Source organism: Pristis pectinata, chromosome 1 (genome assembly GCF_009764475.1).
Source record: "Pristis pectinata isolate sPriPec2 chromosome 1, sPriPec2.1.pri, whole genome shotgun sequence".
NCBI lineage: Eukaryota > Metazoa > Chordata > Chondrichthyes > Rhinopristiformes > Pristidae > Pristis > Pristis pectinata.
The window spans coordinates 35,623,811-35,649,599 of NC_067405.1; the positions used below are offsets into that span (position 1 = coordinate 35,623,811).

At 38.9% G+C, this 25,789-nt stretch overlaps 1 protein-coding gene across 1 annotated transcript in view; it reads left to right on the forward strand.

Annotated features, from left to right (window-relative positions):
* slc38a11 (solute carrier family 38 member 11) overlaps window positions 1-23,277 on the forward strand; it is a 39,021-nt gene extending 15,744 nt beyond the window's left edge. Inside the window, exons 7-11 of the mRNA XM_052027907.1 lie at window positions 12,577-12,647; window positions 15,095-15,256; window positions 16,966-17,078; window positions 20,583-20,714; window positions 23,020-23,277. Of these exons, the coding sequence (XP_051883867.1) occupies window positions 12,577-12,647; window positions 15,095-15,256; window positions 16,966-17,078; window positions 20,583-20,714; window positions 23,020-23,277 (736 nt within the window). The remainder of the gene's footprint in view (window positions 1-12,576; window positions 12,648-15,094; window positions 15,257-16,965; window positions 17,079-20,582; window positions 20,715-23,019) is intronic.
* Window positions 23,278-25,789: the final 2,512 nt, after the last annotated feature.

The window sequence follows — 25,789 nt, forward strand, 5'->3', positions numbered from 1 at the left end:
ATTGAGGTAGTACAGGTAAAAACAATAACAATACAGAGTAAAGTGTCACAGCGACAAAGGAAGTGCAATGCAGGTAGACAATAAGGTGCAAGGTGACAACAAGGTAGATTGTGGGGTCAGAGTCCATCTCATTGTATAAAGGAACCGTTCAATAGTCTTATCACAGTGGGATAGAAGCTGTCCTTGAGCCTGGTGATATGTGCCCTCAGGCTCCTGTATCTTCTGCCTGATGGGAGAAGAGAGAATGACCCGGGTCGGTGGGGTCTTTGATTATGCTGGCTGCTTCACCAAGGCTGTGAGAGGTATAGACAGAGTCCAAGGAGGGAAGGCTGGTTTTTGTGATGTGCTGGGCTGTGTCTACAACTGTGTCTACAACTGTCTGCAGTTTCTTGCAGTCCTGGGCAGACCAGTTGCCATACCAAGCTGTGATGCATCCAGATAGGATGCTTTCTATGGTGCAGTGATAAAAGTTGGAGAGTGTCAAAGGGGACATACCGAATGTCTTCAGTCTCCTGAGGAAGTAGGGGTGCTGGTGAGCTTTCTTGGCCATGGCATCTATGTGGTTTGACCAGGACTGTACTCATGGGAATTTAGGAAAATGAAAAGTTACCATGCTAACATAAAATTCTGAGAAGGGTTGACACTGTAGATACTGAAATGTTAAATTTTCTTTTTACCTCTTGGATTTTCTGATGAGAAGGTGAAGGCATACATTATTCTTGGCTATACTGAGAAAATGAGCAGCATTTATCACTGAAACCCGAAGCAAACTTTCTTCAGCTAGGCTTCAGGAAGACATCGTACTTACAGTTGTAAGAATGCCAGAATGAGATACCTTACAGGCAGCTCCCACATATCATGGTTTTCACACATTTATGTGCCATATATTTATCTTTGATAACAACATTCCTTGCATACTTTGATACTCAGGTGGTAGCAGAATCTACAGGAGTTGGAGCCAGCAAGATTCACTTTGCCCTTCTTAAGACCTTCCAATAATCTCATTACCTCAGCTTCATTGCCTTGGCCTCAAATGAGTGGTCAGACAAGCATTTTATCACCACGAGCATTTCCATGTGCTTACTTTAGATGTATTGTTGTGCTCTTTATCTGTGTGTTAGAGCCCCTTATACTTACAATACCATATTCAGTGCAACACTGCTTTAAAAGCCTCCAAACTTAACTCACCACGTGCTGGTCCTGCAGGCAGCATAGATATGGATTCCCATTCACATACCACTCATTCGGGCTAAATAAGAGTGAACCAAATCTTGTCTCCTCAATTCAACCTCAAGCTGAACTTCAAGCCCACATCTTTTCATGTGATAAGCAATCTTAATGATAATCTCTGTGGATGAAGGCAATGATGGAATGTCTAAAGTAAGTGTGTGCCAGTATTTGTACTGGTCAGAAACATGTCTTCTGATCCTGTGTTTGTGGGAATAGGTTAGAGTTAGTTCAAGTAATGTGCCTGTAGTAATTAGATAATTGATTAAAAAGGATAAGATGAATCTTGTTTTTTCCAGTTCTGTAAATTCTGCTTTACTGTAGTTTACATGGTTCACATTGATCGTTTTATGATTTGCCTTTCATCATTAGTCAGATAGATGATAAAACTCATTTCCACAGCAATCTCATTTTATTCAGCACCACCTTGTGCTTTGAATGATTCCCTGTGGATTCCAAGTGCAGTTCCATTCATTTCTGATCCACCCATAATTAGAGATCTCCAAGATCTTCAGTGGTCCTTGAACAGTGGGTTTTGCTTCACCCTCAGATTCTCCATGTGCCACCACATGCATGGTCTCTGTCTTCCTTCAGCAGCACCAATGTCCTCCATCTCAGTTCCCTCTAGATTGACAATTTCATTTCATCCACTTCATCCAACATACACTTCTTACCCAGTTCAGAATTGTCATCCTACCAGAACTCTTCCTCTCGTCCAGTGTGACACATTTGTCCCAATTTTGTTACCTCTACCAGGATCATGAATCTTTCATTGACCACATCTCCACTGAAGATCCATCTTCTCTGACCTCTAACAAAATGTCCCAACCACAGTCTGTTTCTACCCGCTTACTGCATTTCACAAAAGGGCTGCCCTTGCAGACGACTGACCTATCATTTTACTCAAAACTAGTACTTTTCCTCCTGACCTGTCCTTTCCCACCTACATCATCTTTACATTGGCCCAGCCCTCTCTGCCTTAGAACGTTGAACATAGAACAGTATAACATAGGAACAGGCCCTTTGGCCTATGATGTCTGGGACACCCATGATGCCAACCTAGAATAATCCCATCTTCCTGCACAAGGTCCATATCCTTCTATTCCCGACCTGTCCTATGTCTGTCTAAAACCTCTCAAACATTGCTATCATATCCGTTTTTCCCACTTCCCCGGCAGCGCATTCCAGGGACTCACCACCTTCTGTGTACAAATCTTGCCTCTAATCTCCTTTAAACTTCCTCCTCTCATCTTAAACCTACATCCTCCGGTATTTGATATTTCAATCCCGATAAAAAGACTGACCATTTACCCAATCTATACCTCTCATAATTTCATATACCTATATCCGTTTGCCCCTCAGACTTCCAACCTCCAGTGAAAACAATCTAAGTTTGTCCAACTTTTCCTTATAGCTAATACGCTTCAATCTAGGTAATGTCCTGGTGAACCTGTTCTGCACCTTCTCCAAAGCATCCACATCCTTCCTGTAATGCACTGACCAGAACTGCACCCAATATTCCAAGTGTGGCCCAACCAAAGTTTTATACAACTGCAACATAACTTCCCTCCTTTTATACTCAATGCCCTGACCAATGAAGGCAAGTATGCCGTACACCTTCTTTACCACCCTATCCACTTGTCTTGCCACTTTCAGGGAGCTACGGACTTGCACTCCAACATACCCCTGTGCATCAATGCTCCTAAGGGTCCTGCCATTTACTGTATACTTTTCTTTTGCATTTAACCTCCCAAAATACACCACTTCACACTTGTCCAGATTAAACTCCATCTGCTGTTTCTTCACCCAAATTTCCAACTGATCTATATCCAGCTGTATTCTTTGACAACCTTCCTCACTATCCAGAATTCCATCATTTTTTGTGTCATCTGCAAGCTTATTGATCAGACCACCTACAATTATATAACAAACAGAGATGCCAGCACTAATCCTTGTAGAACACCAATAGTCATAAACCTCAAGTAAAAATAACACCTCTCCACTACTAACCTCTGTTTTCTATGGCCAAGCAATTTTGAATCAAGTCTCCATGCATTCCATGTTCTTAATCTTCTGTTCCAGTCTACCATGAGGGACATTGTCAAATGTTTTACTAAAGTCCATACAGATGACGTCCACTGACCTACCCTCATCAATCATCTTGGTTATTTCCTCAAAAAAGTGAATTAAATTTGAGAGACATGATCTCCTTAACACAAAGCCATGTTGACAAGTCTATGCCTTTCCAAATGTGAGTAAATCCTGCCTCAGGAATCTTCTCCAATAATTTCCCTATGACTGATGTAAGGCTCACTAGCCTATTATTTGCTGCATCATCCCAATTGCCCTTCTTAAACAAAGGAACAATACTGGCTGTTCTCCAGTTTTCTGGGATCTAACTGGAGGCTAAAGAGGATCTCTGACAAGGTCCCAACAACCTCCTCTCTTGCCTCTCTCAATAATCTGGAATAGATCCCATCGGGCATTGGGGACTTAATGTTCTTCAACAGGCCTAACACCTCCTCCTCCTCGTTATCAATATGCCCACGAATATCGACATATCCCTCCTTGATTTCACTATCATCCACATCCTACCTGGTGAATATCCGTGCAAAGTACTTGTTTGGGACCTTGCTCACATCCTTTGGCTCCAGGTACAAATTACATCATCTGTCCTAGAGTGGACTTATCCTTTCGTTCTGTAGCTACTCTTGTTTTTAAATATGTGTATAAAATGCCTTGGGATTTTCCCAAATCCTACTCGCCAAGGACATTTCATGGCCCCTTTTAGCCCTTCTGATTCATTGTTTAAGTCCTTTCCTGCTTCCTTTATATTCCTCAAGGCTCTCATCCACTTCCAGCTTCCTAAACCTTACATATGCTTCCTTTTTTTCTTTTTGACTAGGCTTACAACGTTGCTCGTCATCTAGAGGTTCCTGAACCTTGCCATCCTTATCTTTCATCTTCACATGAACATCATCTCTAGTCGATGAGCATTCAGTGGAACTCAAAAATTAGAGATCAGAGAAAATGTGGAACAAAAGAGAAGGCCTGTTACAAGTGACAAGAGATGGTGTCCAGGGATGAAAAGAGGCAAGTAGAGAGAAGGATGAATCTGCAGGAGCTAGAAATGGGAATAGCAGACCTTGCTGGATCACCAAACCAATCCCATCCCCTTTGTGTTCTGTAGATCCCTCACCCTGGTCCACTCATCAATCACCCAAATGTTTCCTCTGCTTCCTATCCAAGTGCAGAAGATGAAGCAGCTTTTAACCCATGCTGTCATTCCCTCCTCCTGAAATCTCCCAAAGCTCATTAGAAAGATCTAAGATATTGTTACAAATATTACTATCACAGAACATGCCTCTGCAAGCTGTGTATCACCACCATGAATAGCAAGTAGGTGGTTGGCTTATTATTACACTATAGAGATCTGCTGTTGGGGGTGCCAGAAATAGTCGTAAGTAAAATGGATAAAATCTACTTTTCTTGGTTTTAGCATTTATCCAATGTGGGAGCCACTTGCCTTGTACATATGTGGCAATATTGGAATTAAATCCAGTGACAAAATAGAATGAATTGGAGTGACTTGGCAACACACACGTGTTCCATTTCTTGGTCATCCTAAATGAAGCGGTGGGAGGAGACATTGTTTACAATTATGCTCATAGGCCCAGCAGAATTGATGAAGCCAAACCTTCAGGGCTAAGTCATTAATTTAAACCATGCAAAGATGATTAAGAATTTAAAATGTTATATGTCAGCAACCCTATTGAGTGGGAGGATGGAAAATGCTAATCTTTTCAAGTTTAAAAGCTCTCCAATCAATCACAATAACTTTTCAGAAGAGGCTCAGTAGTCTTTACGATCTTTGCATTTTCTGAATAGCATTAATTATGAAAGACATTTAGTCGCGAGTTCTGACATTTACACACTCAGCTTTGTTTTCAGTCTTTTTACTCAAAGAATGAGAATGGAAGTTGCTCTCACTAATAGTGAATGTGTGGATTACTCAAATCATGAAACATTTCATTAAAAAGTTATACAACTGTAGAAAATCTAGCTAATGTGCTATTCAGTGAAACGTGCTGCACATTGCAACACAAAAGAGGCTTTAGAAGTACACTTTTCCCTTTTTAATTTAAGTGAAATCCAATAAGTAATTTATCTTTTCTTCCTGAGGTGCCTTTCTGCTCCTGTTAAAAGTTCTGGAATTATGTGGAAAAGAGTGCTCATAAGTAATCAAGTGTATCTAACCAACAGAGTGAAATGGAGGTATAAAGGGTCAGCTGCCATCTGAGTAACATGAGCTAAACTCGACAGCCTCCCTCAGGTGTGGGGATCACATTCAGAATTAATTTCCTGTTTGGTGGTATTTGGGCAGCAAGCAATTGTAAAGTGCCGACCACTGATGATCACAGGCCAAGAGGAGAGCTTCTGTTTAAGAGAGGGTGTCCACCAGAGCAATGAACTCCAAAATAGCATTGCTGAAATCAAATCCACATTGCTGCTGACTGACTTCACGATCTGCCTATTCCTCATGTGCGAGCACCCTCACTGGAATATTTCAGGAAGTAGTATTTATCATCAGTTGACTTTGAGGTTAGTGATATAATGCTGTGTTCATTTCACTGGAGCAATATGTGCAATGACTTGACATTTTATAAGAAGGCAGAGAGGTAAACTGCATTCCCATGGTTTCTTCAAATGGTTGCTCATGTTGGTCATAAATAACTAACAGCATTTGGCTTTCTCCAGAGGCTTTTTTTCTGAGTGACCCATATCTCAGCATTAATCCCAAATCTTTCAGATTTGTGAGGTGTTTTTGACTGAACTTGTTGAGGCAAGTAATAGAATTACATTCTTCTGAGAGCCTACTTTTTCAAGCACTGATGAATCTCCTCTAACCCAATGGCAGATAAACATTCATGGGAGAGAAATAGTACTTCAGAGGCCAACAATGAGAAGGCTGCCTGGTTGTGTAGCTGGAGTTGGCTTATGAGAACAGCAATGAGGGTCAGCTAAAAAGTGAAAAAAGGAATCAAAAACAGAAATCATTAACAAAATGCTGGAGGAACACAGCTTTGAGTAACATCTGTTGAGGTAAAGGGATAGTCAACATTGTACAGCCTCATCCCGAAATGTCTACTATCTCTTTGCCTCCACAGATGCTGCTCAACCCACTGAGTTCCTCCAGCAATTTGTTTTTTGCACCATACTGCAGCATCTGCAGTCTCTCGTGTCTCCAGAAATCATTAAAGCTTGGAGAGAGAAACTGAAATGGAGTAGGAGAGATAGATAAAAGATAGTCCCGTTAGCACAGAATAAGTGTGTGACAACTCATGAATTTACCATAATTTCTTTTGACACATTTTGGTATCAATCCATGATTCTACCCACAGTTAACAAATGGTTAATGTTTGTAAAAACAAAGTATATGCAGAATATTGAGACCAAAGAGATTGGAATGATAAATTTTAGAGTTTACCTCATCTGTAGAATTTCTTTATAAATTAATTCTGAAGTAATAGATTGATATATTTCCTCAGAGGGTCACAAGGTCATATTTTGTAATGGGCATGTACTTTTTCCAGCAGGACTTTAAAAACCTGATTCAGATTAATTTATTGCCATATACGCCAGGGTGCAATGAAATTGCTTGCTTGTGTGAAGCTCAGAGTAAACAGTACTCATGGTAATAATAAATAGAGCAATAAATACATTTGATGAGTGCAAGACAACAGAATGGTGCAAAGTATAGTAGTGCAAAAAGAAATGTTGAAGTGACAATAATGGAAGAGGTAGAGTTAAGGGTTCAAAAAATGTGGCAACACCAAAGGGAATGTGAAAGAAGTGATCGGTTCAGAAGTCTGGTAGCAGTGGGGATCTGTTGTTATTTCCATTGTTAAATTTTTAGTTTGTTGGAAAATAATCCAAGGAATTAAAGTAGATACTTCCCACTCATTTGGGGGGGGGGGGGGGGGGGGGGAGGGTGGAATTTGAAAGTAAAACAGCCAATGAAAGAAATGCTCAGCAAGTCAGGCAGCATTGTGGAAAGATAGACAGAGTTAATGTTTCATTTCGGTGTCCTTTCATTAGAACAGGAAATGTGGGAAATCAAACATAAAATCAATCTGATTTTACAACAATTAAGGACATGTGTACCCCATTTCATTCCATTTCCCATCTTTGTTCTGGGAGCCTGTAATATACATCTTTAAAGTAGCAGCTGTATTAATTTACCAGTAAATCAAATTAGCATGACAGTTTGCAGTCAATTCCAATAATTGCACCATGTCATTCAGAATGGGATTCCATCTGTGATTAGCTGCAGAGCAGCCTGTCCAAAACAGTGAACAATAAGGAATGTAGCAAGACCACATTTGGTGCAGAGCCTCCCTGCCCAGGGATGTGCATTGTAAAATGAGATGAGGAGGCTCAACATTTGATACAGAAGGATCGCAATTTATCTAAATGTGCAAGGTGAGAGTGTACTTGCCTTCCAAAATTCACTTCCACTGGTCAATGGATCCGAATTTCAGAAATAGAGCACTTACTTACTCACCCATCCAGACTGATGACTGAGGATGAATTTATTCCCTGAAGTTTTCTGTGTCTTGCAGTGAAGCAATTATCTCATTATATGAAGAAACTATAAATATCTTTTACTTCTAAAAAAAATAACAGTTATGACTCTCATAATGAAATTTATTTCTCTCATTGGTTTAGTTCCTATTGTGCAGCTTGTTCTTTTGAGACAATGACAAGAGACTTTATATTAGTTTGACATGCAACAATAGCTTAACATAATTTCCGTATCATTCACCAAGGGTTAAACAACAAAATTTTGCTGGAATGGGATCTCTTGTGTATGTCCTGATACTTACACCCATTGTGCAGGTTAGAACATGGAACAGTACAGGCCCTTCAGCCCATGAAGAACTAAAACAAAGAAGGAACTGGTGGGCTTACTTCAGTGTGTGAATTCAATGTCAATTCAGATACAACAGAAACATAAACTAAATAAAGAGAGAAATAGGAAAATGCTTTGTTTTATTTGGTTCCAAATGTATCTTCCTTGTGTTATGGACTCAGTGAAAGTCCCTTTAAGATAGAGAGTGTGTGTGTATGTGTGTGTGGGGCGTGCTTACGTCAATAGAAGATAAAGGACGTAATGACGTTGTTGAAGAAGTCAGAAGAAGAAGAAAGAGAGAGAGAGAAGGGAGAGAGACACCCCCAATTTTGTCACAAACCAGCAACAAAAGAACCACACTGAGCATGATTCAGTGTTAAAAACTATTTTATTAATCACTACTTATGATAATACGTAAAATAAAAGAAAAAAAATGTTAGTATGTTAGAATTCAAGAATGTTAAACCTCGAACGTTAACCCCAAAACTAAACTCTTCGTGTGTGTGTGTGACAAAGTCCAAACCTCCCAGTTCCGGAATGGTTCTTAAAGTTCAGTTCCGCAAGCCATAAGGTGAAACATGAGCAAGGGCTTCTTCAACAACCACCGTTGTCTGAAGATAAGATGTAGATGTAGAAAAACATAGAGAGTACATACGAAATCCAAATGTTCCACGATGAAACCCAAACGACACTTCAGTGTTTACTCGGTAGTGACTTCCTCACCCCGAAAAGCATCCGAACCGTGGTCGTCCACATACAAATACCTGTTTCCTTCTACAGGTCAGCAACAAAGTGAACTCCACCGGATTACTTCCAACTTCCATACATGGATTTCAGTGGCAAACACAGTTATTGTTTCTCATCCATCGATAGAGAAAACAAGCAGGCTGGTGTCTCTCTCCCTTCTCTCTCTCTCTTTCTTCTTCTTCCGACTTATTCAACAACGTCATTACGTCCTTTATCTTCTATTGACGTAAGCACGCCCCACACACACATACACACACACTCTCTATCTTAAAGGGACTTTCACTGAGTCCATAACACCTCCCACCTAAAAAAAAAATTTTCCCAAGAAAATTTTAACCGCGCATAGTTAGTAATTTTAATAATTATCATGCTACACAACTACAGACTATCAGATTAGTACAGATACATGTTTCCCATTTAACATCGGGAAAGACAATCAGCAATCACATTATCTTTGCCTTTAATGTGAGTTATCATGAGATCAAACTCTTGCAAAATTAAACTCCAGTTTAATAGCCTTCTGTTCTTGTTTTTGACTCGGCTCAGAAACACCAATGGGTTATGATCTGTATATACAGTCAATGGTTTCTGAGCGGTGCAAACATATACATTGAAATGTTGCAAGGCTAAAACAAGCGACAGTAATTCTTTCTCTATGGTGGAATAATTCTTTTGATGCTCATTAAATTTCTTTGAAAAGTAAGCTACAGGATGGTCAATATCATCAAGGTCACCCTTCTGCAACAACACAGCTCCTGCAGCTTCATCACTGGCATCTACTGCTAATGAAAATGGCTTTTCAAAGTCAGGTGTTTTGAGCACAGGATAGTAGCATAAAATGGCTTTCAGCTTCTCAAATGCTTCTTGACAAGAATCTGTCCAAACAAACTTTTCTCCCTTCTTCAGAAGATTAGTTAGGGGAAGAGCAATATCAGCAAAATTTTTACAAAATTTTCGGTAATATCCAACCATTCCCAAAAATCTTCTAACAGTCCTTGTACCTGTGGGAATAGGGAACTCAGATATTGCTTGAACTTTTGCCTGAACAGGAGCTTGCTTGCCTTGACCTACAACATAACCAAGATACGTCACAGTGGCATGGCCAAATTCACTTTTAGCCAAGTTAACTGTAAGAGGAAAAGAAATTAGAGGCCGAACAAAAGAAATTAGAGGCCGAACAAAAGATAACTCAGATGAAGATAGAGGCTGATCTAGCAATGAAGCAGATGGAATTGAAGAGGATGGAGCTGGATAGTGAGGAGAAGGAGAAACAGAGGCAGCATGAGTTACAAATGAAGCGTAGGAGTTCGGAATCTGATTCTGATGATGGTTTTTCAGCCAGCAGGGAGGTTCGATTAGTCCCTCCTTTTGAGGAAGATCAGGTTGATCAGTATTTCCAACATTTTGAAAAGGTTGCTGTGAGTTCAAACTGGCCAAGGAAAGGATGGGCTCTTATGGTACAGAGTGTGATTAAAGGTAAAGCTCAAAAAGCTTATTCTGCTTTGTCTGCTGAGGATGCAGCTGATTATACCAAGGTAAAACAAGCAGGCTGGTGTCTCTCTCCCTTCTCTCTCTCTCTTTCTTCTTCTTCTGACTTCTTCAACAACGTCATTACGTCCTTTATCTTCTATTGACGTAAGCACGCCCCACACACACATACACACACACTCTCTATCTTAAAGGGACTTTCACTGAGTCCATAACACTTGCATATTAATTCGTACCTGCCACATTTTATCTTACAGCTGGATTTTACTTTTAATAAACAAAGTTGTCAATGTTCCAAGATTTGTAGGCAAAAGTTGAGAGACTCATGCAATTATAGACCGAGCTTTAAGTGTACTCCTGTTGTAATCCAAAAACCTACATTTATATATCAGGGCAGACCAACATTATCCAAGTAGATTTAACTGTTAATCCACAAAGGTTGTCACCAAGCAACATTATCTTCTTCAAGGCAATCTGCATTCAACTGTGACAATTAATATTAGTTGTGAAGGTCAGCATTTTGTATGGAACTTGTATGAAGCTTTTTATGCCAGGATAAATAAATGAAAATGAAACCTTTGCATAGCTCTGGGTGGAAATGCAAAGGTGGGGACTAATTGAATAACATTTGAAAAGAACCGGTACAAGTATGCTGTGCTTTTTTCTTCTTATGCCCCAGTGAAGTCATTGACGTATGCCAGACAATACTTACATATATTTCGTTTGATACACCGCCTCATTGCCACACAATGTTTCATTCAGTTGGACCTTGCCACACTACCTGTACTTGGTAGAAAAATTCTTTCAGGAAAACACTTTTGACCACAAGTCCACCAACCAGTGATCAGCTTGGAATGTCCTGCAGGCACTGCAGGAGAATGACATGATTGATCCAATCAAACAGTTTCCCAAGCAGACCGTCAAAACCATTTGGCAGAATGAGTCATTGGCTGAACTCACCAACAAGCACCTAGATCTTGCTTGGCTGGCAGAGAGAGGGTCCCTCCCATCAGATCCTCCCTACACAGACAGGGTCTCACCTGCACCAAAGCTGCCCTTGAGAAAGCTGTTATGAGGATTGACCACCTCATTGTGGACTGTGGATTTGCAGATATGGTCCGGTAAAGCATGCAGCTGTTTCAGAGGATTCTCTGATCTATGGGCTATTCCCAGGGATGCATTTTGAGACAAACATCAAGTCCTAATTGAAGATCATCAGCTCAGTGATAGACACATTTTGGTCTGCCTGAAACTTGTTGGTCTTCCAGTACAAGATGTCTGTAAAGAAATGCTGCTGCCTGGCATATTCCAGGCTGCAAGAGTACATGCTAAGGGATGCAGCAAAGCCTGGTGTAGCCAACGCAAAGACTTTTCATGGAGCCATTCAGCAGAGAAACAGGCCCTTCAGTCCACTATATCTATGTTGACCATCATGGCAATCTATACTAAACCCACTTGCCTGGATTAATTCTGTAACCCTCTAGGCCCTGCTTATTCAAATACCTTTTATGATGCCTCTTAAATGTTGTTACTGTTCCTGCCTCCACCACCTTCTCTGGCAGCTCATACCAGATACCAACCACTCTGTGTGAAAGATGTACCCCTCAGATCTTTAAACCTCCTCTCCCTCAGATTAAACCTCTGCCCTGTAGTTTTAGATGTATCATGGGAAGCAGGCCAGTTACCTTATCTTTGCTTTTCATGATTTTATATACCTTTGTGGGGAAGAACTTCAGTCTAAGGTCCTACTGCCACTAGACATTGAGAAGCTAAGCCCTGTGTAAAAGCCTCTCAAACACTTGACGTTTGTACTAACCAAAGTGGCCACATGAGTGGCAATGGTGCCTTGAACACAGAATGTGCCAACACTGCAAATGTGTAGATCTGATAACACTTTGGATGTATAGACCGAATCTATACTATGAACGTAAAGAAAGCCACACACTGTTTTTTGTATTTCCTGTGTAAATTTTCTATGAATAAAGAGTTTATTTTTAAAATAAAAAATAGGTTGATAAATTCCTGATACTACCCTTCTTGTGGATGGATCAAAGAAATGACAAGCACTGTCTTTACCAGGCCCAACAGCTTCCCTGTGGAAAATGCCATGAGTTGGATAGAGCAGAGAATGTTTGTGAGTAGCGGGCTTCTATCTTCTTAGCTTTTTTAATAAAACCATGACTTTGATACTTATCTTTCAGTCCAGCCTCAGAAGGAGCTTGGGATTTTGCACAGCCCAATGCTATACAGGCAGTGGGAATTATGGCATTTGGTAAGTCTTGCTACAGATCAATACTCATTCAGATGAGTATTTATCTAGTGTAACAATCCTAATTCATCATAATTTGTCACTGATCAACCTGTTTCTTCAAAAAGTAATTTTATATAATTTGACTTTGCCTTAACTTTATGCTAATTCTGTAACCTGTAGCATTTGAAAGCCATTTTTGTAGATATTTTTGTGAATTCTGGTTTTGTTGAAGATATTACCAGAAAATAGATAATTTTAATACACTAGACATACTTAAAGTTTTGACTGATATTCTGAGGCGGAAAGGGAGTAGTTAGCTGTAGTTGCTAATGAGCTCCTACATAATCCAGTAGCTCAAGGACGGCTGAGAAAGAGAAAATAAGAGCATTAAGAATATTCAAATGGCAGAAGGTGGAACTGCAAAAAAAAAGAGAAGTCTTCTGTGGCTAAAGCTGCAGGATTCTTGAGAGATTTCATGATCGTAATCTTCACTGAAATGTGGTAGAATAGCTGCTCTCTAGTATTTATGGCAAAGAACCACTAAAACAACAGTTTAAGCATTTTGGAAGGAGATTTCTCAGGCAATCAATGCTATAAATAGCATTATCATGTGAGAATAATTTTAAAATTGCCTCACCATTTTCACCAAAGAATATAGTCAATTCAAATGCTGAAATTTGGAAATAAAAAGTCTTTTGCACAGCTTGCTCCTGAATGTATTATTGAACTGGAATCTCTGCAGATGAAAATAAATTTTGAATTTTCCCTGCTAGCTGAAGGAAAAGTTACTCAGCTGGCTTGTAAGGATATTAGCAGCCCTGCTGCGTGCATTAAAGGGAGTAGATGCTTGGGTTTGGAGCCTTGTGCAAGCAAGTCTTTGAGAGATTATGGGCTCATATTTCTCATGGGCATGATCGAAGATCACGCTCTTATGAAAGTTCAGATCCTTTGACTGCAATTTGTTCAAGTTAGGCCATTAATTATTATACCAGCTTCAGTTTCTTACTTCTTGTCATGGTGGGATTTAAACTATATCATACCTTAACCAACTATATTATCATATGTTACCTCTGGTAGCATTGTTCATATTTTTGAAAGGGAGGTTAGCTAGAAATTTCAGAGCCATCTTTGAGTAGGTTTTCATAACAGTACAAATTGCTTCATGTTTATTAGAAAGAATTGGCTAGACATTATATAGAATGCTTTCAGCTGGAATGTGTAAAATAAGTATTTTTAATTTTCTAAAGTTAGATAGTCCATTTGCTTTCAGAAAATGGATTTTGTAACTTTATTCAATTCTTTCACATTAAAAATGATTTTTCTCACAGGATAATGCAGTTGCCATTGACATTTATAATAAATGGCCATTGTTCATCAAATGTCAACTTAGTTGAGGTTCCACTGGTCTTGCTGTTTTTATCGTATTGTTGAACACTTTACCGGAGAGAATAAAATATTTAAATATATTTCAGCAAGTTCCTGGAAGGATCCTAGATGACCTACAAGCTGTTCATCTTTAGTGGACTTTAGATGAGCAAGCAAAATATTATTAGAAATTTAAAGCCTAAGAAAAAAAAAGTAATATTTGGTTCTTCACCTATTCATTGCCTATTGACAAACTACCTCTAATAAATGCATATCTAGAACTTTCAGGGTGCCCTCCAGGATGTGGTGGAATGGTGTTAATGGGTTGGAACAGCGGCTGTTCTATTCACTATACAGCACATCAAAATTCACTTGTGACAGGGTGCCAAGGCCTTGTTTGCAAATGACTGTGAGCTGTACATCTCCAAGGATGGAAAAGTGCCAAGTGATACTTTTCCCCATTCATTGTAGTTGGGCTGGTGGGTGGGGGAGTGGGGTTGGGGTCAGGGGAGACTGGCCATGAGGACAAAATTGTCATAGGACTGCACAACAATGAACATTCGCAGGACAATGGGAGCATTGTAGGAGGAAGTGCTTCATCCCATGCATTTCTAATGCAGAAATAGTGTCCAATCCACTTTTGGAACGTACAAAGGCCTTATCACAACCCATGTAGACTTCACCAACTGCTCTATCCAAGTTAACACAGGTAGTCACTTCTCGAAAAATTCAATCAAGTTAGTCAGGCAGGGCCTCCCTTTAACAAAGCCATGCTGAATATCCCGAATCAATCCCTGCCTTTCCAAATAAATCCCATCCCGCAGAACTTTTTCCAATAATTTCCCTGTTTCTGATGATAGGCCCACTGGCATGTTATAATTCAGAAATATTTGTAAAGACAATTTAATTTGGAATAAATCAATTTTCAACCACAGAGCACAAAAAAAGACAGGACTATATGATCAATTTTCTAGGCAAAAGATTTTGTTTTATGAAGTAGTGTCACCCCTGGAAGGTGACACTCATCATTATCTTAATGTCTCTTGCAAAGTTTAGAAAATGTGCATCAATTTATTAATTAATATTTTGTTATCTGCTTTCAGCTTTTGTTTCTCACCATAACACTTTTTTAATTTATGGATCACTGGAGACGCCTACAATAAATAATTGGTCTTGTATCAGTCACGTGTCAGTGTTATTTGCTCTGATTATCAATTTGATTTTTGCTGCCTGTGCATATGGAACTTTCACAGGCTATACACAAGGTAGGAAATTATATTGGCTTAAAGTGCAAGTGGTAGAATTTCTGCAGTATCTCTGATCCATGCCTAAAACTTCAGCAAAAGATCTGAGAGAAAGAGTAAATGGCAAGAATGCCAGCTGGTACAGAGGAATTATTTTCACTCCTGGTTCACTCTGAATAAACCACATAGAGTTAATATAAGAAGTTGAATTTCCCCTGACAAAAAAAATGGTGCAGCTGTAATTAAAAGCAGTAAAAGTATTGGGGCAAATTTCCCTCATCTTGACAATAGATTACCACCAAAGTGATGTAGAATAAGGAATACAAGATTTCTGCTGAAGAGTAAGCCAAGCCTGTGCCAGCAATAGGTAATGGTCTACATCATTTGGTGATGAAGGGGGAAGGATGAAATTTGGATCTCCTTCCTCAGCGTCACTTATACCATGAACCACTCATTTATTGGGATATCACAAAATGTCAGTTATGAGCCTCATCCCTGTCATCCCTAACTGCCTTTGGCTTCAGAGCCAGTTAAACAGGGAGTAAAGGCAGATGACTAAATAAATGACTGACTGTTTCCTAGATCTCAGCATATTTATGGATCTAGTCGTAGGAATTTTGCTGCCCTCCAAAAATGGAGAGAGGCCAAAGAGTCAATAAGGAAGACTGCAGCTACAAGTCTCTTGGGCTTAATGAAATGGTTTGATCCCTAACAGACTGAGACAGAGATACCCAGGAGTGAAAATGCTGAAGTCGCTAAATATGAAATTACAGATCGGAAAGGTCATAGTTAAGCAAATGGAATTTGGAATTTTATATGTGGGATGACTGAAAGTAAAAGTGATGGGGTGATGCTGAATTTGAACAAGAAAATTATATGGACCACAGGCAGATCTGTGTTTTAAATTCCAGAATCCTATAATAGGAAGGAATTTGGAACCACACAAAAAGCACAAAATAATCTTTGATCACAAGTAACTTGCCAAGAATGAGTGGTATTCAAACCAATTTTTTCTATAAATCATCTTAACAGGGAAAGAGATCTAATGAAGAATTCTGGTATTATGAAATATTGTGTGAACGTGAATAATTGCTTTCACTAGTTTGTGACAGTTGCAAGTTTTGATCATCCTCTTAAAACAACTGGAAAGTTAGAAAAAGCTAAAGTTTCATAACGAGGTTTTTTATCATGTCAATGACCTTTGAGCCAAGGACTATAATATTTGAAATTCAATTAAAGATTATAAAAGGGGATTTGAAGAATTAATACTATCTGGGCCTAAGAGGCTAGGTGACCTCATTACGCACCATGATTTCTATGATATTAGCTCCCATCCCTTTGGCTGTTTTAGTGGTACATATAAAGAGCATCAAGTCTCACCTGCTTTTACTGTGTGTGGTTTCACAATGGCTAGCATACTCCATTTATTTGAAGATGGCATTTTAAATTTGTTTAAAATGCCATAAAATTCAAATATTGAAAACTAAAATGTTTCTCTAAATTGCAAAGTAATTCTATAAGTATTGACATGAAGCATATGTTGTTTTTGGCTTGATCTGATATTATAAAGAAATTATAAAGATCTAAAGCACAATTTTGCAGCATTTCAAAAGAATAAAATTATTTGAAATGAAAGAGTTACCTCAGAATGAGAACATATTTTATGAGGAAGAATTCTGGTGCTTTTACTCATTTCGATTAAATGGTCTGGAACCTTGTTTTTCTACTAGGAGATCTATTTGAAAATTATTGCAAAAATGATGATTGGGCTACCACTGGAAGGCTTCTGTATGGATTAACTACTATTCTGACATATCCAATTGAATGCTTTGTGACTCGTGAAGTAAGTTAATTTTACTGTAAAACTACTTTTGTCAATATATGAGAGGTTTCCAAATTAACTTCATTATATACAATAATACATTTCTTCCACCTCAAAACTAAACAAAACCTATTTTGAATGCAAAATAGGCAGAGAGAAAACAGGGGACTCATTCTTCACCTTCAGTGATAATTGTTTCCAATAGTCATTATTGGTGGTCCTGAAATACCCAGTGTGTATACTTTTGTTTAGAAATGTAGAATTTTTATTGACATAGTTAAGGGTAATAACCAATAAGGAGGTTCTGTTAACATCATTGACTTCTTCAATCACAAGCCCATCTAATTCCACCTTTGTAGCACAACCAGTGTCTCAGTTCATCTACTCTCAAAATTCATACACAGTATCTTCACCATTAGACTTTTCTATTCCTGCTCTCCTGACCGCAGATTATTCCTCCCACCATCCCCTCCCCTCAACACCCAGCCCTCGTGTCCTCTGTAAACTTGAGCTCCTCCAGAGCTCTGCTACCCAAGTCCCACCTCCCACCAGGTTCCTTTCAGCTATTACTTGTTGACCTGAACTGCCTCCTGGACCAGCAACCCTTGATTTTAAAATTGCCTTGCAAATGTGTCCTTCCCCAGATTGTTTCTGTGCTCTCTCAGTTCTTGTTTCTTGTGCATCCACTATTTTCAATGACCCATCTTTGATCGATGTACCTCCAGCTAGCTAGGACTTAAAAAAATGGAGTTCCATCTCCAAACTTCTTTGACCCTCTTGTCAAATTTTAAGGACCTTTTTAACCAATCTTTTGCTCAGCAGTCTTGATACATTCCTATAGCTCATTGTTAAATATGTTAACAGGCTGTGCACATGATTGGTAATACCAGTGTTTACTGTTCATTCTTAATTGCCCTAAACTGAGAAGACAATTATGAGTCAACAACATTAATGGGTTAAGAGTCATACATAGGCCACACAAGGTGAGGACAGGTGTCCTTCCCTAAACCAAACCGATAGTTTTTACAATACTCCAATAATTTCATAGTTACCATTACTGAGACCAATTTCTTTTTCAATTCTAGATTATTTATATATTGAATTTTACCATATTAAATATGCTATATTAATGTGTTCTGTTGAATTAAACCCTTAAAGAGTTTATGGTAAACAAATCAAATTTGCTGAATTTTAGTTTCTTTTAACTCCTTTCCTACGACTCCTGTTTTTGTTTGTAATAGAAGTAAGATTCTTTCTAAATCAAGTAAACTCCAATGTGAACAGTATACAAGATTTGGACAAAAATCAAAGCAATGAAATCCAAACTTACTGCATCACATATAATATTCTGTAAACTTCTTCCCTTTATTTAGTGTTTGTAAATAAACTGAATAGCTGGATTCTCCACCACAAAAGCTCAACAAAACCAAGATGACATGACACATAGATTAAGGAATACAAAACTATTAACTTACAGGTCCTGATAGGCCTCCTCCTGCAGTTTACTATTGTTCTTCCTTTACCTTTTGATAATATCTGGATCTTCAATGTACAGATTTATAATATACATTCATCGACATATATTCCTTCCTGCCAGAGTCTTTAGGCTGCTTTTTATTTGCAGCTGTGTAATGTGGAAGTGCTCCATAAATGGACACAGCTGTAAGCTCTTATTTGCAACTTTGTTGATTTTTACCAGCAGTTACCCCAGATATTCGAAACACCATCCCTAAGGTCAGTGACAGCCTGCAACTTGGTCATTTGTTTGTTTCCACACATCATAATGCTTTTGCATTTTCTAGTACTTGATGCTAGGGATGCAAACAGTTTATTTGTTAAAGAGGGACACATTTAATTCTTCCTTCACTTTTCTTATTGCCAATAGATGGAGGCAGTCTATCGCACAATCTGCCCTTTAGTTTTGATCCTTGAACACTGCATTGTTTTTAACATTGTGCAGGATAGATTTTATAAAAACATTATCATGTAAATGCAGTGTCTCTTTGACCATGGAAAATAAATCTGCTATTATTCTGACTTACAATTTATAAGCCAAGATGGTATCTTAAATAATTGCCCAGATTTTGTGGTTGCAACAATGGTAAAACTATTATTATACTGTGAAACCGTAAGAAACTTTGGGAATTCTATGCATGTGTCATTCAGTGTTGCTCGCAGTGATTCAGAGCATCTCAGCAGCCTGGTTGAGTAGTATTCACTACTGCAATTAAGACTATTATTGAACTGATGAAAATCTTCGTTACTTCAGAGTTAGCCTTGCTCAGCAAATTTTCCACCCCCAAAATGCCAAATTTTATGTTGCTCACTTATTTCAAAATTATGGATTTTTAAATTTTATTTAAAAAAGCAGACATTTCAGCATAATAAAACAAAGTACAGGAATTACAGTGCACAATATCACTGTAGAGAGAAACAGTTAATATATTGGATCAAAATATTTCAACTGCTTAATCTTATCTATAAATTCTAGTCTTTATTTTGTGTTCTGTAACAAGCTTAAATATTAGCTGAACATCATGCTTTTCCATTCTTGTTTGTGCTCTGTAATAAGGCGGTAATGTGATTAAATGCTCTGACAGCTTAATAACATGGCTGCTGCATGCCAGCACCCCATTGATCTCATACCTCACAGCATGGGCAGAAGAAAGAAGGAAGTCTGTACAAGACGAGGTGCAGCTTTCTTCGAGGTCAGCAGTGAGCAGTTGTTTCACTGCTGACCAGCCTAATCCAAGCAATGTATTCATCCTTTCCACTAGATGATTAAACGTACATTTTTAACCAAATACAAACATAGACAGACATAGAGTCATACAGCAGGGAAACAGACCCTTCGGCCCACCTTGTCCATGCTGCCCTTGTACTAATCTACACTCACGCTGTTCACACGCATTGTTTCTGCTTCATCCTGTCAGGTCCGCACGCTGTTCACATTTTGCCGTCCACGTCCAACCACCTGCTCTCGGCCAATCACTGCAGCACGTTTCTTGCTTAGTTGCCCCTTTGCCCTGTCCGCCCCTGCACCTGGTTCACCCTACATGGACTGCTGGCCGCCTCCCTTTCATGTCCACATGTTCTCCACCCTGCCATCACCCTTTCACGTCCTATGAATGTTTAATATAATCAACGGACTCCAAACCTCATTTCAAAACTTGGGACCCTCTTCGCATTTCACCGTCCACTTCCAATCACCCTGTAGCACATTTGTCAGTCAGTTGTCCCTTCGCCCTGTCCGTCCCTGCTCCTGGTTCACCCGACACGGTCGGCTGGGCCACCTCCCTTTCAGGTCCGCATGTTCTCCACCCTGCCGTCTCCCTTTCACGTCCTATGGAGGTTTAATACAGTCAGCGGACTCCAAAGCTCAACTTAAGTCAGAGAAACTGTTTTGGTAAACTTTGAAATAGTAACAACTATGTTTGACCTTTTTGATTGCTAAAAAAAATCAGCTGAACTTCAGTTGTAATACTTTTCATTAGTTTTGGTAACAGGACTGTCTTTCATCTACAGGTTATTGTAAACGTATTTTTCAATGGGACCTTGTCAACCATTGTTCATGTTGTTGTGACCATCTGCATAGTTGCTGCAGCCATGGCCATTTCACTAGTTATCGAATGCCTTGGGATAGTTTTGGAATTAAATGTGAGTAATGCCTTCTGCTTTAAGGACTCTGCTGCTGCTCCATATAAATGTAATGTCACAGTCTACATTCCCTCATGTTAAATCCAGACCCAAAATTTCAAGTCTCAGTTTTTCTTTTGGATCATTTATAGCTCCTTTTCCGCACCTCTTAATTTCATCTAGCCACTTCCCTTCCACAAATTCAAATAATCATACATTTCTCTTCAGTCTAATATTTGTGCAGCAGCCATTCCAGGTCTTCTTCATTACCTCCTCTGGCACTCTCTATCATAGTAACCCTTCACTGGCTCTTCCAGAGCGGCAGCCCATCCTTCTTTTTGGCCTACACCTCCCCTTTTCCCTTTCAACTGCTGCAGTTCTTTAGCTGTGTGTATCTGAGCACCCAGCGTCCTTAACTGTTTACAAAACAGCTTCACTGCTGTCTTCCTTAATGTCGGAAACCCATGTTAATGCAAAGCAATTACCAAAATAAATTTCTGCCACTACCAAGCTAGCCACTTTATGCCCCTCCATCCAGGAATTCCATTATTATCCCTCTAATCGTGCTATTAGCCCACAATGGTGCTGAAATGGACTAGGCAACTGTGGCAAACCACCCCACCTCATTCTTTTCAACCTGTCAACAATGTTTTAGTCAGTTGTCCACACTAGTATCCTTTAACACTTTTCCTCCAGAGCGTGACTCCTCTTGTTCCATTCCTACACGTGCAGCCTTAATCTTCGGCAGTGAGTTTGCTTCCCACACCATCTCATTTAAAGTTCCTGAGGGATCCAGAATTAAGACACACGACCACTTCCCCTCCACCTCACCACCATTTTCTCACTGATCTGCTGAAAACACAGCAGATTCCTTGTGTACACTCACAACCGCCTGCTCTACCTCACCACCACTTTTCTCAACCTTCTGTTGCCTCCTTTTTGTCAGTCCGCTTGTTCTACACCTATTCTTAGAACTAAATATTTGGAAGACCAATGGCATTATTTTCAGTTCTAGCCACTGTTTAAACCTGAATTAATCTACTTAAAACTCACCATCCTATTGGATCCCAAGTAGAGCTCTGATATCATACCCTTTTCAAAGCTAACAGTTCAGGTTTTGTTTGATAATGGCATGAAATGTTGTGGAACAATTGCCGCATTGGAAGTGTGACACTGATGCCAGTTACGGTGGTGATTGGTATGGAACTACTTTGGCTAGAAATAGTCCTTCCATTGTTAATTTATCCCCAAGATTATTGTAGGCAAATAAGTATTGTTGAATACAAAATATGCTTTCAGGCTGAAGTAGGGAGTAATTAAGTCCTTTAATCACTGGAGGATTTAGAAAACAAAAGCTTAGAAAAGTAATTACTAGCAGCTAACCCAAGTACATCCAAGTTCAGGAATAATTTTATTCAGTAACTTTGGTGAGTACAAAAAGATATCACACCAAAAAATTATCACCCTAATACATTGAGCAGGAGCAAAAATCATTACCCAAGACTGTATTGGAAGCATATTAATTATTAAACTGGACATAAAAATTCTGCTGTTACCAATCCATGTTGCACATTATTTTCAAAGATTTGTCCATTCTAGGCTTGGTTTAAAAATCCACAAATAACAGCACCTCTGCAGTGTCTTTTGTTCACTAAGAGTTCAATATATGTCAGAAGCGTTCCACTGAAGAACAACATTTACAGTTCTGATAAATGGATGGATTATAGGTAATTAACCTATATTGATAGTTTTTCAAGTCGCTGGTTTTATTTTCTGATATCAAGAAGTGTTATATACATATGTCGAAACCTGCAGTAAAAATGCTCCAAAACTATGAATGACTATACCAGTTCATTAAAAGAACCTTACTGCACCTTGTCACTTTGATTACAATTTCTTGATTTCAAAATTAGACCTCTATCGGTAGTCAAACCAATAATGAATTCTGTACGCTGATATCCCTTCTCTATTCCCACTCCCAGAAGGAATAATAGAATGAGAAGGGGGTGGAAACGAATTTTGAGCTTTAGTGCAAAACAGACGTTAGTGAAATTGACAGCTCGTTTTGGATTCTGCAAATTGACTACAGTAGAAAAAAATTCAGAAGTTTTCAAAATGGACAGCTGATTCACTATGTCCTATTTTGCAATGACAACCCCAAGTTCATTTCAAATCTCCAGGGGTATTTAGTGATTTAAAAAGGGATATAATGAAGAAGGATGCAAATAATAAAACAACTTTTCACTAAAACATTGCATTTTGACTTTAAAAATGTGAAATGAATAAATCAGTAAAATGACCTCCAATGTTATCTTTTGATTTACAGGGGGTGATTGGTGCTACTCCATTGGTTTTCATTATTCCAACAGCATGTTATCTACAACTTTCGGAAGAGTCATGGAATCATTGGGATAAGCTTCAGTCTTGGTTGATCCTCGTCACCGGTACATTGGTGATGGTTGCTGGGCTTGTGATGACTGTCATGTATCCCCAACCATGCAGTCATGGAGAGGAGATGTTTTACTGCACGCCTTCAAATTCATCTGCATACAATATTACTGTCAATGAGACAGTTAACCAATAACCAATTTCAAAACAACTATGGTATAAATTACATGAATATGTACTATGATTGTGCTTGTTGACTTCTATCATATTATTAGAAACATGTTATTTTTCAAAGTATATATAACATTATGTCTTGTACTCCATGCCAAATTTTGAAGTAATTATTTTATTGTTAAAAATTTTAAATTATTATGATACAATACAATGCTGGTTTTTACAATTATAAGTGAAACCTATTAAAGCTGTAGATTTTTTATTGATCTGCAATGCTTGAACAAATAGCACTTCTTTCAACTAAGGTACTCCACCTCTGAGTAACTAGACTCATCAGTTTACATACCAAGTAACTGAGCAATCCATATTAAAATTGTTCTACGTTTGATACCTGCTCTCTATTGAGCTACATGATCTTAATTAGGTGCCAGGACATCCATTGCACAGTGTCCAAATGCAAGGGAGAAAATAATGAATAGTATGAGGGGTTAAGTACTTTCATATTAAACAGTTAAAGTGTTAATCCAGTACATAATAACCTCATTAAATGTCCATCTTGACCTAGTATACTAGATCTAGACCTAGAATATCTTAACCTAAGTTCTGAGGACTTCTACAAAATTGAATTTTACGAGCTGAAAACGCTGATGATCTGAGAGGGAAGTGAAAGGCCCTCTATAAGGGCAATGTTTTAGACATTCATGATATTGGTCATCTGAAGTATGCAGCAAATGAACAATACGATCAGATCTAACTGCACACAGGGCTTTTTTTTGGGTGTGAACAAATCTATGAACATAGAACAGTACAGCACAATACAGGCCCTTTGGTCCACAATGTTGTGCCGACCTTTAAACCTTGCCTGAGACTATCTAATTTAGTCACTCATCCACAAGTCAGCATTGCCATCGATGCAGCACTCCCTCAGAGTTATTGTGCTTGTGCCACTGGAGGGGGTAATGACCCCAAACTTTTCTGACCCAGGTCCGACACCAACGGAGTCATCGCTGACATAAGAAAGGCAATGCTTGGGGTCCAGATGGTGCTGGGACTTGTAACAGTCAGTGGACTTGAGTAGAAGTTGGAGGGGATTGGGGTCACTATAGCATTGATCGATTTTATTTTTGTGGGAAACATAGGAAATGAGGATGGGTAGGTTAGTAAGTTTGCAGATGACACAAAGATTGGTGGAGTTGTGGACAGTGTAGAGGGCTGTCAAAGGATACAGCAAAATATAGATATGGGCAGAGAATTGGCAGATAGAGTTTAATCTGTGCAAATGTGGGGTGTTACAACACTTTAGGAAACCTAATGTAACGGGAAAGTATACAGTTAATAGTATTGGTATTGGTTTATTATTGTCACTTGCACCAAGATACACGTTTTTGACTCAAATAAAACAATCTACTCTTCTTTATTTAATATCATATCCTGAAAATAGATTTTTATTCACTGAAGTACATTTGTTGATCTATAAATTCAGGCTCCAAAATAAAAAAAATAACTGTTTTGTCCATCAAGCCTCCATCACCAAGTGTCTGATCACCTTGCTGCAGTATGTGAGGGTGGAACTGGGCAGTTTTGGTGTTTGGGAGCATTCAGAGAGAATATCAGGGCCTTATTAGAATGGAGTGGCAGTGGGTTGCAATGCTGGGTTGATTATGGGGATATTAGAGTAGTGGGATAAACATCCCAAGCTATGCGAGCATTGATGGAGGGTTCTGATTCCTGCATCCCTAACAGAGGAACCTTAAGATCCAACAACACTGTGTTCCCTCCCCTGTTGATCATTCAGTGAACTACAGCAGAATAACTTGCATATAACCCATATTTCCACCACCTTCCACTGTAAATATCAGAGTTTCTTATAAGTAGCGTTTTGGTACAAACACGCTCTTTTAAAATTATATGTAAATGGAAGAGAGATTTCAACCCAGCCTCTGTGTTTGAACCCAGATTGTAAAAACATTACATCTGATAATTATCTGAGTGCAGTGGCAACAGTTTGATGTTTTTAAGGTTAGAATAAGTCGGATGCACAGCAGCTGCAGTCTTGGCAGAATATCAGAGTATTATTAACAGCTGCTTTATCATTAGGTACAGTTAGTACTTCAATACAACAGTTGTAACAGGTTGTTTTGATGTACCTAAACTTGTTTTTTTACTGTGCCTTTTTCTAGAGTAAATATCAATAAAGTGAATTGCACCTGAAAAGGATCAGAATCTGCCTGCCTAAAGGACCTGCTTGCAAGCTTTCTGTGATTCATCTACTAGAACACATAGACTCCTCTGTACTTCACTCACTTGTAATGTCTCTCCATTCAGACAATAATCTGCCTTTTGATTTCTCTTATCAGAGTGTCTGACGCCACACTTCTGCACATTGAACTCCATTTGGCAGACTTTTGCCCACTCACTGAATCTATCCATATCCCTTTGCAGAATCACAGTATCCTTATCACAACGTGCTCTTCCACCTGTTTTCGTACATCGGAATATTTGGAAACCTCACACACTGTTCCTTCCTCCAGGTC